The sequence below is a fragment of the Artibeus jamaicensis genome, unplaced genomic scaffold (genome assembly GCF_021234435.1).
Source record: "Artibeus jamaicensis isolate MK-2021 breed Jamaican fruit bat unplaced genomic scaffold, CSHL_Jam_final contig_1132, whole genome shotgun sequence".
NCBI classification, from domain to species: Eukaryota; Metazoa; Chordata; class Mammalia; order Chiroptera; family Phyllostomidae; genus Artibeus; species Artibeus jamaicensis.
The window spans coordinates 844,110-860,272 of NW_026521221.1; the positions used below are offsets into that span (position 1 = coordinate 844,110).

The window sequence follows — 16,163 nt, forward strand, 5'->3', positions numbered from 1 at the left end:
CAGGTGGCCACTCTTCCCTCTGGTTTCCATGTGTAAATAGCACGCACTGTTGGTTTCTCAAAAGAGAAAGGAGGGAAGAGAATGTAGTTCCAAATTATGTTTTTATCTTTCACCTGCCAGCTCTTGCAAAATTCAAGTACTGTGGCTTTTGCAGCCCCTACCCCTGCCACATTGGTTTCTTTTTCATTAGTTGTCCTTCCTTCTAAAAACAGTCTGTGGCTGGAGAATCAAGAATTTCCCCCATTGAGGGTGGAACTCCTACAAAATAATGATAAATTGGACAAAATCATCCAAAATAACCCTGCAGAACCCTGGAAATTTACCAAAGGCATAAAGCAAATTGAGAACTATGTACTTAAGAAAATAGGAACCTTGGTAAGAACAGGGGGGGATCTATGGTGTTTTAGCCTCAGGCTGTTCACTTGCCTTACCCCAGCTTTAGGGAAAAGAAATTCTAACAGATCAGGGTAGACCCTGGGCAAAGCCACCCACATGCTCAGGAAGGACCAGAGAAGGACCTAGCTATCCATTCTCTTCTGGATAAACATCAGCCTTCTTTGTGGAAGCAGAAAGTATAATGTTGGCCATACTTAAAATTGCCTGAACTTTAACATGTTATCCAACCCACACAGGGAGCAGGCTTGCCTTAGAAAAAGTACTAAGGGAAGTCCTTCAGGCTGAAAGAAAATGATACCAAACAGGAACTAGAATCAACATGAAGAAGAAGTAAAGAGCATTGGTGAAGGTAGTTATGTAGCTAAATGTTAAGACTATATATATGTGCATATATATATGTGCATATGGCAAAATTATAAAGCTATTGCTGGGCTTACAGCACATGAAGTTGTGATGTACATGACAATGTTATCACAAAGTAGCAGGGAGAGAATAGAACAAAATGAGAGCAAAGTTGCTTTGTTTTACTTGTCAAGTTTATATTAATTTGTTTCAAGTTAAATACATATTGAGTTCCCTAGAGAAACCACTAAGAATATAAACTTAAAAAGTAGTTCAAAACTCAACAAAGGAATTAAAATGTTGCACTAGAAAATATTTAATACAAAAGAAAGCAGTAAAGAGGGAACAGAGGAACAAAAAGGACACAAGACAGAGATTACATAACAAATGGCAGCCATAACTCCAACCGTCTGAAAAATTACATTATCTATAAATAGATTACACACACCAATAAAAGGAAAAGATTGTCAAACTACATTAAAAATCCAATGTACTCAATCCCACTCCAGAGCTATCTGCTTTTTATCTATGAGTCTGTCTCTATTTTGCATTTAGTAAAAAAGAAGAAAAAAAAAGAGAAAGAACCCACGGACACAGACAACAGTGGTGATCGTGGGGGTGGGAAGGGAGTGGGTGGAGATGGAAGAGGGTATATGGGGTCAATGGTGATGGGAAAAAATCCAATGTAAAGACACACTTTGTAAATTCAAAGAGGCAAATAGGCTAAAAGCAAAAACCATCCAAACAGTAACCATACTGCATATAGAACATTTGGAGTATCTCTAAAAGTCATACTTTAAAACAAAAAATGTTTGTAGAGGAAGAAGGGAGACATTTTGTAACTATAAGAGTCAATTTATCAGGAAAACATATCTATTATAAACATAAGCACCCAACTACAGAACTCAAAATATGTGAAGCAAAAATGGACAGAATTAAGGGAGAAATAGACAATTCAATAATAACAGACATTTCAATATAATACCCCATTCTCAATCAATTAATGTAATAAACTAAATTAATAAAGGACAAAAACCACATGATCATCTCAATAGACAAAAATAATTTAACATAAGCTAATACTCAACCAAGATATAACAAAACAAAACAAACCTCTCAACAAACCAGGGGTAGAAGGAAAGTTCTCAGCCTCATAAAGGGCATCTCCACAAACCCAGAGCAACCCATACCTAGTGGTCAAAGGCTGAATATTTCCTGCTAAGATTAGGAAGAAGACAAGGATATCTGCTCTCTCCACTTTAATTCCACATGGTAGTGGATATTCTAGGCAGCACAATCATAGAAAGTTAAAAAGAAAGAAGGAAGGAAGGGAGGGAGGGAGGGAGGAGGAAAGAATATTCATATTGGTAAGGAAAAAATAAAATCTTTATTCACCTATGACATGACCCTATATGTAGAAAATTCTAAAGTATCCATGCCACACCCCACACACACAAAAAGAAAAAAACAAAACAAACAAAAAACCTCACATTAGAACTAATAAAAATTGTATTAAGTCACAGGATACATAACTGACATTTAAAAACTTCAATCTTATATAGTAGTATTTATATATACCAGCAGTAAACAACCTGAAATGAGATTTAAAAAACAATTCCATCTGTACTGGCATCAAAAATACTCAGGAACATTTAGGAATAAAGTTTTTAAAAGAAGTGAAGACTTATACATTAAGAACTATATCTTCCTAGGACTTCTGCCAAGATGGAGGCATAGGTGGATGTGCCGTGCCTTCTCACACAACCAAGTTTAGAGACAACTAAATTTAAGCAACAGAAAACATAGCCAGAACACGGAAAATTGAACTTTTCGGAAGTCCGTTAACAACAAATTCTTCAGCCTGACCGGTAAGGGGCGAAACCAGCGGCTGGTGAGGGGTTGCACAGGAGGACTCGGTCAGACGGACTCAGGCGCGGAATCCAGACGCGCAGAATCCAGGCACAGGGTTGGACCTAGTGAGCGACCGAGTGAGCCACCAGGCGAGTGACCTCGAAGGAGACAGCGGGGAAGTGGTGCTGTGTGTTGACTGTGGTTGCCCATTTGTGCGCAAGCGGACAGGTGAGGGAGTGGGTGGTTGGACCGGGGCCCGGGGAGTCCAAGGCACCGCTTCTCACACTTAAAGGGCCAGAACAGACCAAAAATGTCGCAAGTTCTCAAAGCCCCAGAGCCCATAGATCTAAGCTATGAAGAAATAGCAAAACTCTCAGACGCACAGTTTAAAACACTGGTCATCAGGATCCTCACAGAACTGGTTGATTATACCGACAAATTAGACAAATATATGAAGGTGAAACTAATTGAAATGAATGGAATTGCACAGGACACCAATAGCAATGAAAAGGAAACTGGGACTCAAATCAATGGAGTGGACCAGAAGAAAGCAAATAATGGCCAAACATAAAAGAGTCAAGAAGCAAGAATTCAAAGAAATGAGGAGAGTCTTAGGAACCTCCAGGACATCTTTAAACGCTCCAACATCCAAATTATAGGGGTGCCAGAAGGGGGAAAGGCACAGCCACCAGTGGAAAACTTATTTGAACAAATAATAAAGGAGAATTTCCCCAATCTGGCAAAGGAAATAGACTTCCAGAAAATCCAGGAAGCTCAGAGAGTACCAAAGGAGTTGGACCCAAGGAGGAACACACCAAGGCACATCATAATTACATTAGCCAAGATTAAAATGAAGGAGAGAATCCTAGAAGCAGCAAGAGTTAAGAGGACAGTCACCTACAAAGGAGTTCCCATCAGACTGTCAGCAGATTTCTCAAAAGAGACCTTACAGGCAAGAAGGGGCTGGAAAGAGGTATTCCAAGTCATGAAATCCAAAGACCTACAACCAAGATTGCTCTATCCAGCAAAACTTTCATTTAGAATGGAAGGACAGATAAAGTGCTTCTCAGATAAGATCAAATTCAAGGAGTTCATCATCACCAAGCCCTTATTATATGAAATGTTAAAGGGACTTACCTAAGAAAAAGAAGTTAAAGAAACATGAACAGTGAAAGGACAACAAACTCACAGTTATTAACAACCACACCTAAAACAAAAGCAAACTAAAAGGACAGCTAGATCAGGAGTGGAAACATAGAAATGAAGATCTCAAGGAGGGTTAGCAACAGGGGAGTGGGAGGAGGAGATGGGGGGAGAAGGTACAGAAAATAAGTAGCATAGACAGTAGATAGAAAATAGATGGGGGGGCAAGAATAGCATGGGAAATATAGAATCTAAAGGACTTTAGACACATGGTCATACACTAAAGGGAGGGTAATGGTGGGGATGGGGGGGTAGGGTGGAGGGGAATGAAGATGAAGGGGGGAATAGAACAACTGTAACAGCATAATCAATTAAAAAAATTTAAAAAAAGAACTATATCTTCCTGAAAGTAATTCAAGAAGAATAAATTAATGGAGAAACAATCTACGTTTATGAAGTGGGAGATTCATTATTATTAAGATAAAAATTCTCCTAAAACTTATCTATAGACTGAAATGCAATATCAATCAAAACACCAGCAAGTTTTTCTGCAGAAATTGACAAATTTACCCTAAAATTTATATGAAATGAAAAAGAGCAGGAAGAGCCAAAATAATTTTGAAAAGTAAAAAACTGGAGGACTTGCCTACCTGATTTCAATATTTACCACTATAAAGCTACATGAGTCAAGTGAGTGCTGATCTGGCACAAGCACAGGTATACAGATGGAACAGAACAAGGGTCCAGAAATAAACATTTACATTTACGGTCTCTTGACTTTTGATGAAGGTGCTTAGGCAGTTTGATGTGGAAAGGGCACATTGTGAGCAGACTGTGCAGGGACAATCAGATATCCACATGAGCCACATCCAAAAGATCAATTTAAATCCTTACCTCACACCATACACAAAAATTGATTCAAAATAGATCATAGACCTAAATATAAGAGCTAAAATTATAACACTTTCAGAAAAACATAGGAGAAAATCTTGGTGACTTTGGGTTGGGCAAAGAATTTTTACACATGACACTGAAGGCACGATCCATAAATGAAAATAAAGTTAAAATAGGCTTCATCAAAATAAAAGCTTTTAGGCTTAATAAAAGCACCATTAAAAAATGAGAAGAAAAGCCACAAACTAAGCAAAAGTATTTGCAAATCATAAATCTGTAAAAAACAACCAGAAGATACAAAGAACTCTCAAACCTCAATGTGAAGATAAACAACCCAACTAAAAAAATAGGCAAAAGACTTGATTGCATTTTACTGGAAAAGATATATGAATGGCTGAGAAGCACATCAAAAGATGTTCAAAATCATTAGTCATTTGGGAAGGGCAAATTAAAACCATACTGACATACCACTTCATATCCACTAGAATGTCTACTATCAAAAAGTCAGACAATAACGAGTGCAGACAAGGATGCAGAGAAAGCAGAACTTCATATATTTCTGAATGGAATACAAAATAATGTATCCACTTTGGAAAACAAAGTTCTCTGTTTCTTACTGCTAAACATCCCCAAATGCCCACTGATGGATGAATGGATAAACCAAATGGGGTGGTACTGACATATGATATAATAATATTAACCTTAAAAAGGAATGAAATTCTGACACATGCTACAATATGAACCTTAAAGACATTTTTATTAAGTAAGTAAGCCAGACAAATGTATGATTCCACTTAAATGAGGTATTTAGAATAGTTGAATTAATAGAAGCACAAAGTGGAATAGTGGTTACTAGGGGCTGCAGGAAGGGGAGAATGGGGAGTTACTGTTTGGTATAGAGATGATACAAAGTTCTGATTATGGGTAATGGTGACAGTTGCAAAATAATCTGAATTCACTTAATGTCACTAAATTGCACACTTAAAAATGATTAAAATGCTAAATTTTGTTATGTATGCTTCACCACAAAAATATTAAAAAGTTACATATAAATTTATATATGACTCAGCAATTCCACTTCTAAGAATTTACCCAAGAGAAATGAAAACACACACACCTGAAGACTTTTATACTGATATCTGTTGAGGCATTACTAATAACCAAAAATATAAACCACCCAACTATTCCTCAACTGACAAAACAGAATGTGAAGTGTGTCTGTCTGTCTTTACAGAGACAAACATGTATATCCTCTGTATATACACACAGTCATACTTATGCAAACATGCACACTTATGTGTGTATATGTGTGTCTGTATTTATAGCTATATCTGGTACACATACAAGAAGAATACTCTTCAGCAGTACAAAGAAACAGAACACCATTATGAGCTATAACAGAACAGGGATGAACCCTAAAAATGTAATGCTGAGTAAAAAGGCCCAATTCAAAATTCTATAATATTGTATGTTTGATTTATCAATTTAATGTATTGAGACAGAAGTAGACCACTGGTTGCCTAAGAATGAGGGTGGTAACTGGTATAAACTGCAAAGAACATAAGGAGTTGTTTTGGGGGATGGAAATGTTTAAAACTAAACTGTGGTAATGGTTGTACACTTCTGTAAATTTACTTAAAAGTACTACTTTGTATGCTCAAAAGGATGAATTTTATGATATGTAAATTATAACCCAATAAAGCTGTTTAAAAATAATTTTTTCATTGTCAGGCATTTAACTCCCACTTACTTTTTAAAGATAACAGTTTTATTGAAATATAATTCACATACCATACCACCATCTATTTAAAGGCTGTGATTTAAGGGTTTAATGGTCTTCAGTATATTTCCAGAGCTGTGCAGTCCGCACCTCCATCAATTTTAGAACATTTCCATCAACTGGCCCAAAATCCCACACCCATTTAGTGGTTACTCCCCTTGCCCCTGATGACTGCACCTACACAGCCACGAATCTTTCCACCTCTACAGATTTGTTTATTCTGGACATTTCATATAAACAGAATCATATAATGTGGTCATTTATAACTGACTTCTCGCACTTAGCATAAAGTTTCCAAGGTTCATCCCTGTTGTGGTGTGTATCTTTTTTATGGGCAAATAGCAGTGCATTGTCAGGATATAGCACATTTTATTTATCCATTCATCAGCTGATTGTTAAGGGTTGTTTCAACTTTTCGACTATTATGAATAATGCTGCTTTGAACATTTGTTTACAAGCTTTTGTGTGGACATATGCTTCATATCTCTTGGGCACACACCTAGGAGTAAAATTGCTGGGTCATATAATCAGTGTATGTTTAACCTTTTGAGGAATTTCAGGACTATATTCCAAAGTGGCTGTGACATTTTGCATTCCCATCAGCACTATGAAGGTTCTGATTTCCCTACATCCTGTCCCACACTTCTTATTAACAGTCTTTTTGATTATAGCCATTCTACTGGGAATAAAGTGTTATCTCTCTGTAGTTTTGATTTGCATTTTCTTGATGGCTAATGATGTAGAACATCTTTTCATATGCTTATTGGCCATTTGTATGTCTTCTTTGGAGAATGGCTATTCAGATTCTTTGCTCATTTTTAAATTGGTACATTTGTCTTCTTAATGTTGAGTTGTGAGAGTTCTTTATTCTATATACAAGTCCCTTATCACATATATTATTTGCAAATATATTGTCTCATTATTTGGGCTTTTTTTCTTTTTGCTTTCTTGATGACATTCTTCCTAGCAAAAAGTTTTTAATCTTCACCAAAGAATTTATTATTATTACTGATTTTTTAAAAAGAGGGAGAGACAGAAGGAGGGAGAGGGAGGGAGAATGAGAGGGGGGGAGGGAAGGAGGGGGGGAGGAGAGAGGGGGAGGGAAGGAGGTAGGGGGGAGGAGAGAGGGGGAGGGAAGGAGGTAGGGAGGAAGAGAGAGAAACATCAAAGAGCTGCCTGGCTGCCTCCCCAGGCCTCCACACCAGGGAAAACAGTGACCTCAGTATGTGCCCTGACTGGGACTGGATCCACAACCTTCTGGTGTACGGGCAATGCTCTAACCAAGTGAGCTACCAGGCTAGGGCAAAATTTTGATAAACTCCAATTTCTTTATTTTTTATTTTGTTGAAGAAACCACTGCCCAAGCAAAGGTTATAAAAATTTAAGCCTATGGTTTTTTCTAGGTTTTATAGTTTTAGGTCTTAGAATTAGGCCTTTGATCCATTTTGAATTATTACTTTTTGTACATGTGTGAGTTAGGAACCAATAATTTTCTTAAAAGATACCGGGGCAGAGGTTGAGGGAATTGGGAACCAGATAAATAAAACTGTCTACATGGTTCTGGTAATAATCCAGACTACATGAAACAAGTTTCTGTGTAGCTATCTTTTTTTGCTATACAAAGCCATTCATTCTTATACCCTTTCTTTGAAGAAGGGGTGCATGTCTGAATGTAATTTGGCATAGCAAGGAGGAAATACTGTATTTTGCTCAGTGATCACAAGAAACCAGTGGCAAAGCCAAGAGCAGACAAAGAATGGTTGACTTGCAGGCCTCAGTTCTACTCTGTGGAATACCTCAATTACTGACTTTCCTTTTTCCAATTTGGTAACAGGACCCTGAATTTTTCTGGGTGCCTAGCCAACCAACCAGGGATTACATTTCTCAGCCTTCCTGCAGGTATGTGTGGCCACATGACTAAGCATTAGCCAACAGACTTCAAAATAAAGTGACCTACCTTCGGGTCATTTCTTTTTAAAAAAAGAAATCACTTGCCCTTTGCTTTCTCTTTCTTCCCTCTTTTGCAGAGGAGACCTTAGATGTGGTACTAGTAAGCAACTTTTGATCGTGTGGATCAGGGGTGTCAGACTCATTTCCACCAGGGGCCACATCAGCCTCACAGCTGCCTTCGAAGGACTGAATGTAATTGTAGGACTGTGTAAATGGAACTACTCCTTAACTGGGGCAAGGAGCTCGGTGCTGCCACTGGGGAAAAACAAGGTGCCAGGCCGGGATTAAACAAGGTAGAGGGCCGGATTCACTCATGAGGGTTGTGTTTCACATGTGGTGTAGATGAAGAAAACATACCAGGACAGTGGTTGTTGACAGAGGCTGAATATTAGAATCACCTGAGGAGGTTTAATTACATGCTGGTCTTTGTTCATTCAAAAAGATATAGACACTCCTATGTTCACTGCAGTACCATTTACAATAGCCAAGATATGGAAACCACCTAAGTGTCCATTGATAGATGAATGGACAATGAAGTGGTACATATATACAACGAAATATTACTCAGCCATTAGAAAATGAAATTTGGCCATTTATGACAACATGGGAGGACCTAGGGGATATTGTACTAAGTGAAATAAGCAAGACAGAGAAAGACAGATACTGCATGATTTTACTTATATGTGAAATCTAAAAAAGATGGATAAACAAAACAGAAACAAACTCATAAATAGAGGAAAAACCTGATGGATACCAGATGGGAAGAAGTTGGGGAGACGGGTGAAAAAGATGACAGGGATTAAAAAGTACAAATTGCCAGTTATAAAAAAATTTCCATGGATGTCAAGTACAGTATAAGGAAAATAGTCAATAATATTTTAGTAACTATGTCAGATGGGTACTAGACTTATCGGGGTGATCGCTTTGTAAGGTATATAGATTTCTAACCACTATGTTACACACCTGAAACATACAATACAATGTTATTGCATGTCAACTGTAACTAACAAATAAATTTTAATAATCTAAAAAGAAAATACTCTGGTGTTTGGATCTCACCCCAGAGATTCTGATACTATTGGTCCAAAGTGCCACCTGAGATCAGAGTGTTAACTGACCAGATGGCCCTGGCTGGTGTGGCTCAGTGGATTGAGTGCCAGCCTGCGAACCAAAGGGTGGCAGGTTGGATTCCCACTCAGGGCACATGCCTGGGTTGTGGGCCAGGTCCCCAGTAGGGGGTGTGTGAGAGGCAACCACACATTGCTGCTTCTTTCCCTCTCTCCTTCCCTTCACCTCTCTAAAAATAAATAAATAAAATATTTTAAAAAACCCGAACAACTGCCTAGATGAATCTAACATGTGGCTAAGGTTAAGGCCTCTCTACTCCAGGGCGCCGGTTTGTAAACTTGAACATACATCAGTATCAGCCAGAGGGCCTATTAAAACATGATTTTCTGGGGTACCTGTCCCAGGTGTTTCATGTAGTAAGTCTGGGGTGAAACCTGAGAATGGGTATTTTTACCACATTCCCAGGTGATACTGCCTTGCTGGTCCGTGGACACCCTTTAAAAACCTGCAAGGGATCTCAAAGCAACAAGACAGAAAGGGCCTGAACCCCAGTAGCCAGCCTGTCTTCCTTAAAACACTTGCCTACACTATAATATTGCCTTAAAGAGAAATTAAACTTTATCTTGAACTGTAACAGCAGTGTAGCTTATATCTGTACACACATTCCTCAGGTCACATTGTTTCAACAGGGAGAAAATTAAAGGTCTAACTTTTTTTTTTTTTTTTTTTACAGAAACACACGTGTAAAATCTAAACCCTCTTGGCTTTAGAGATATTTTCCTACAAGAGAAGGATGGCCTGGGACACCACACTGTTTCCAACAGACTCCGTCCCAGTAACTGGTGAACACAATCCATCGAATTTTGTTTTGGCGGCACTGTTAGGGCTGGGGGATTATGATCCAAGCAGGCGGTTCATTTACTTTTCCCATTTAAGTCCCAGTCACAGCTGGGTAACTCAAGGCTTCCAATGCAAATTTGCTTGGATGCAAACCATAACGAGGATTCTCAATGCCGTAGAAAGCCTTTCCAACTAGCAGAGAGGGAGTGGATCTGCGTCTTTTCTCTCCTCCCCTCTTCACACACTAATACAAAAGGGACTCAGCACGGCAGCTCTTTCACTTTATTTTCCTGAGATGACCTTGGATGACCTTAATTTTCTTCATGACACCAACCTGAGTAACCAATGGGACTGGGACATCTGTGGGCAGAGAGAGAGGCTGGTAGGAGGTTACCCGTGTGGGAGATATATTTCAGCCCAAAGCTCTCCTTGCTAAAACGTTCTGTTAGTGTTTTCTGAAAATGCTCACAGTATTCGAAGGAGGGCAAGTGGGATTAGAAAGCTGTAGAGTAGAGAGAGAGAGAGAAAGGGAAGGCACTCAACTCACCTTACAAACTGGCTGAATAAGGCTGTTGTGTTGCGGATGATGCGGGCCGCCTGGGATTCCTCACGCTGGCATCTCTGCAGTGTTAACCCGTCATCCATGTGGCCTTCCTGATGGAGTATGACCTACAGAGCGAAGCCAACCGGGGCCAGGTTACGCAGACCCCACAGAGGGGCACTCAACATTTCTTGCAGGGTGTCCCTCTACCCTTGTACTCTCTCCCCCCAGCCAAGTTCCCTTGGGTCCATTTTGAAAATGGGACATTAACAAAGTTATTTTGCCCATACGCCCTCGTACTGACATATGAATCATTCCTGAGACACAGTGCTTTGAGGAAAATAAAATTTTATGTGCCACCGTGGTATGAATGACAATAAATTCCTTGGGCCTAGATGGCCAATTTGAAAGGGTGAAAACACACTTTATAATAGATTTTTCTCTTAATGTGAACACAAAGCTTACTCTTGGCCATGGAAAAAGTTCTATCGTTAGACACTTTTCCTTCAGAGGTAAACAGAAAAAAGAAAGACACATGAAAGCAAAACCCGCCGCTGGGGTCAGGCTTGGATTTCTCTCCTCAGGATAGCTTCGCCGGGTTAGCTCACTGCTGAGCTGAGGAAGCCGCACAGGGCGGTCGGGTGCTTCTCAGGGAGGCTAGAGAGGCGGCTTGAAAGCATAGGCCCCAGTATCAGCAACCCGAGTTCTAACCCTGCTAAGCATTTCCCAGCTGTGTGACCTTACACAAGTCACTTAACCTCTCTCTGCTTCAACTTTACCATCTGCAAATAGACTTATCTTGAAGGGTTGTTTGGAAGACTAGATGATTTATAAGTAAATCATTTAGCATCTTTCCTAGGAAATGGGGTGCTCAATGAATGTTATAAGGGGCATCATGTTACTGATGTCAGATCTAGAAGCTAAGCATACTGTTCATCACCAGCATACAATTTTTGGCAGGGCTAGAGGCTTTTGGTATGGAGGTCAGTAGTTTTCTGCTGAAAAGGGTCAAGTATGTGCAGATATCCACTGGGGTGGTTTGACTGTGGTTCAAATCAGGGTCAAATCTTGATTCACGTTTCTGGCAAGGTCTCCTCCTGTAAGTAAGTAATGGGAGACCATCTATAGGTCCCAAGTGACTGGAGGTGGTGGCAGTGGTCTGTGAGTCTGTATGTCAAGTTAAGTCAAATATCTTTAGAATAAGAAATGTCTTTAGAATAAGGATGTTTGGTCTTTCTTTGGTGTCATTCTTAACAGAAAGAAACAATTTATTTTCCTTTCCATGTTAAAATCTTTATTATTAGTTTTCTTCTGAAGATACATCTTGATATACTGAATGTGCATAAGAAGTAGAATACTGGTATGCAAAAGTTTATGTCCATTTTTGAGAACAGATTTTGCATCCCATCTACATATTATAGTTTAAGTGCCAGCAAAGGAGTCACCATTTCAAAACATGACTTTGCCAGAACTTCGCGGCACTTCCCAGCAACTGGGTAACGATTTTCTTTTTCTCTCTCTCCCTCCCTTTTCTTTTTTCCCTTTCCTTTCCTTTCTTTATTTCTCCCTCCCCCCTTCCTTTCTACCTTTTCTGTTGTTCAAATACAGTTGTCTCCATTTCCCCCCCGACTCCTCCACCCCACCCATCCTCACCTCCCACTCTCGATCCTTCCCCCCTTTCACTTTGTCCATGTGTCTTTTATAAATGAAACATTGCCACTAGGTTCACCTTGCCATCATTTCCAGCTTTCTGGTCCCTAAAGACTGAAATCCTTAGGCTTTGATTGTTCACAAAACACATTCAAACTGACCAATCCAATAAGAAAGGGAGAAGTGAGAAAACGCAGCTGTTAGAATACTGTTTTTATGTGCCCTACTGATGTCTGCAGCCCAGTTCCTAAGGTCCTTTTTATCTTGGAGGGATCCCATAGGCCAATAGCAGAGAGCACAAGTCTGAGATACAAATGGGAAAGAGGGTACTTTCTTAAGGTGAGTTACAATTCAGTAGGTTTCTCATGGTGTCTGTTCTCCACTGGTCTTCCTAGGTTCCTGTTTTGTTTGTTTCATAAAGCACAGATTTGGACATCCTTTATATTTTTGGAGGGGAGTTTAACCTGCTTCTCAGGAAATGGAGCAAGACCACCCTGTCAAGGGCTGAGCATCACAACACCATGGAGAGCTAATTTCAGAAAGCACCCCCCAGATTCACATGCACGTTTCAGCAGTTAAGTGAACCTAGGGATTATGGCTCTGGAAGCGAAAGACAGAAACAGGCACAATAACTCAACCCCACAAACGGGGATCTCTCCTAGTCGATAGGGTCCTCTGAGTGTGTCCCTGTGCCCCGCCAGAGTTACAGCCAAGATGCACAAATTCCACATTCCTTAAATGTCATTATTACCTTAGTAGGTATGAAAAATCGTGGAGGCTCTAGATGATATTATCATCCTCTCTGGACAGGATTTAATTTTCTTCTGTTAGGCTGATAGGGTAGATGATGCATTTTTGGCATTGATTTCAATCTGCCTGCTATTTCTAGGGCATAGTCCTTATTCCTGGGCAGAGCCCTTTTGGGATTTAATTGAAAGCACTGTATTTCCAGGGGTCATTCCAAGTTAAGAGACCCTAAACCCCAAGCCCTACCTGCCTAGTACTGTCCTACTGTCCACATCTCTGCTTTCTTCTTCTCCCTCATGGCTGCCACTTTCTGTTTGCTACCTTAGCTTTATACCCCATCCATAGTCAGCCGAAGATCCTGGAGGAAACTGTAGACAGAAATTCATTTCATGTTCCTATAGTTCCCTCCATTCTGGAATCTTGGCCCCTCAAGTCACAGAAACCTTGGCTGACCTGACCGCTGCTCCATCTCTCCGGCTCAGTGAAGCCAGCACACGACACCACTATTTGGTGCTGCAACTCAGCAGGCATGCTGAGGGAGAAGTAGTGACAAGGTGTGGCTCACCTCAGTGCACTTACTTTCTATCTGGGAGCTTTAGTGGTCACGGTCTGGGTGCTCTGGCTCAAATGGTTCATTTGATTTTCTTGTGTTTTATCCAGCCTTTACAACTGTTTGCAGAGGAAGGGGTGGGCTCATAAAAGCGACCCAATATGGCCTCTTATTTACTCCATTCTCTATCTTTTCTTCATAATTTTATTGGCCTTTTCTGGATATTTTCCTGGTATGTTTTGCTTTACACAAAAGTAAGCTATTACCTTATGGTCTGCTCCCAACCTCCTCTCTTACAAACACCGTCATTTGGGAAACTTTTCACCATCTCCACACTAGGCTGAACTAACTACACTGTACAACGCCACCTAGAACTTTACCTGTGACTCCTTGACATGCAAACCTGTGTTTTTGTGATGGTTTTCCAAGGAAAAAAAGGATCATGACCTTGGCACCTATTTTCTGGTTCCCACCAAGATAAACAGCTTTATGACAACTGACTTTCTAGTAAAAAGGTGCTGTGTGTATCCAAGCCAGTTTTCCATTATAACAGGCTGTGATGGACCACTGGACTCTGGAAACATCCTCTGTGGAGGCGGCATCATTCGACAGTATCTCATTTTCCTGCATGCTGGTTCCTGTGGGCTTTTTTACCATGTCATCTGCTTTTTTCTCTGTAGGGATTCTATTTCATCTCTCTATTATGAAAACTGCACAGTAACTCAATTATCCACTTAAATGGAGGGAGCAATGATGTGGTTAATCCCCAAACAGGATACCACCAAAAGTCATTTTGTGCAGGCTTTAAGTTCCATTGAACAAATTCTACTGCCCCCTCACTTATTTGCCATCTACTTAACTATTTTTGTGCACTGAATCTGAGGTCAAAGTAAGGAAATTTGGCTGGACAATCTGATGCAGAACAGTAACTAAACACACTTCACGCCCACCCAATTCTCACCGCCACTTCCCTTGCCAGTTGCTTCTGTCTCGGTGTGGCACGATTCTGGACAGCCGTTCCAGACCCCTCACCTTTCTTTTCAGAGGTCCGAGGCGGGATGTCTTGGCATCTTGTGCTTTGTAGGTCACCCACAGACCACTGGCTACATGCTGGACAAAGCAGACAGAATCTCCGTACTTGATTTCTGGAACGCCCATGCCTTCTATATCTCTCTTGTGACTGGAATCCAGTTTCTCCTTGATTTCCTATTTCACCAAAAATGAAAAGACACAAACATAGGCAAGTCTGATGAAACTGAAATGTAATATATAAAATAGATCACTCGTGCTGACTTTGTAAGCCAGGGAACTGATTAACACAATAATCATGATGTGTCTGTCCAAGCTAGGATTTCAGAAAGGCCGTTAATTGTAAAATCAATGGATTTCTGGCTACTTTAGTGATTATTAATTTATGTCCATGGGAAAAGGAGACAGCTGGTAGGTCTCTCATTGGTTCTGATTTAATATAATTCTCCATTATAGTTTCTAAATTTTCTCCTCCTGACTTCTTCTTGTAATTAACTCTTCATTTGTCAATTAACTTATTTTCAGTAAGTTTTGTATCTTCCATAATTTTAATGGCTATCTTATATAAATTCTTTAGGGACTTTAAATACATCCTCAAAAATATCCTCTATAGAAGTCAGCAGAGGAAGCAGGCCCCCGGAGCAGGTCGGGGGCTGCTGGGCTAATGCACAATTGTACGTCCACCTTTTACAGCTTCCTCGGTTGTGTGTTGCAGTCATGGGCTTCGTTCTTCCATTGATATTTTTTTCACTAAACTTATTATCCAGGGTGAGAAAAGGGCGTCACTGTGCACTAGGTGTATCCTTGGTAAGGACCTGAGATGCCTGTCACAGAATGAGTCAGGAAGTGAACCTGTGGATGGTACCTCTGACCCTTGTCATCACTCAGGGCCTGCATGGTTCTACTCTACTTCCATTGCTTCTTTGCTCCTGTGTTAAACTGCTCATTTGTGAAAGCCATGAGCTAGGAAGCATTTTTTTTGACGGAATAAAAAAATGTAGTGTGCTGTTCCCTTTGCTTGTGGCAACTCTACTCCCACTCTTAATGACAGAGCAAGAGCAGCATGTGTGCCGAGCTCTACCCTGGGCAAGGCAGGGCTCTAACTTGTTTATACACATTAACTCTTCATAGCAGCCTCTGGTGCAGCTACAAATATTATCCCATTTTGTTACAGAGCAGAAAATAAAGGTACATGAGTTACCCAAGGTCACTCAATAAGGAGTGAAAGAGCCAAGATTTAAACCTGAAGGCCAGCTCCAGAGACCGTGCTCTTTCACTGCTCTGAACTCCCACAGACCCTTCCGCCCACTGACCAGTGCCACCTTCAGAGTCTCTCCACCTGTATTTCCCTAACACAGTCTCATTCCTCTACTGAACAGTTA

The 16,163-nt window shown here is 40.3% G+C and overlaps 1 protein-coding gene across 1 annotated transcript in view; it reads right to left on the reverse strand.

Annotated features, from left to right (window-relative positions):
* RYR3 (ryanodine receptor 3) overlaps positions 1–16,163 on the reverse strand; it is a 514,231-nt gene that overhangs the window by 237,351 nt on the left and 260,717 nt on the right. The window contains exons 11-12 of the mRNA XM_053665407.1: positions 14,785–14,958; positions 10,812–10,933 (exon numbers count right to left, since the gene is read on the reverse strand). Of these exons, the coding sequence (XP_053521382.1) occupies positions 10,812–10,933; positions 14,785–14,958 (296 nt within the window). The remainder of the gene's footprint in view (positions 1–10,811; positions 10,934–14,784; positions 14,959–16,163) is intronic.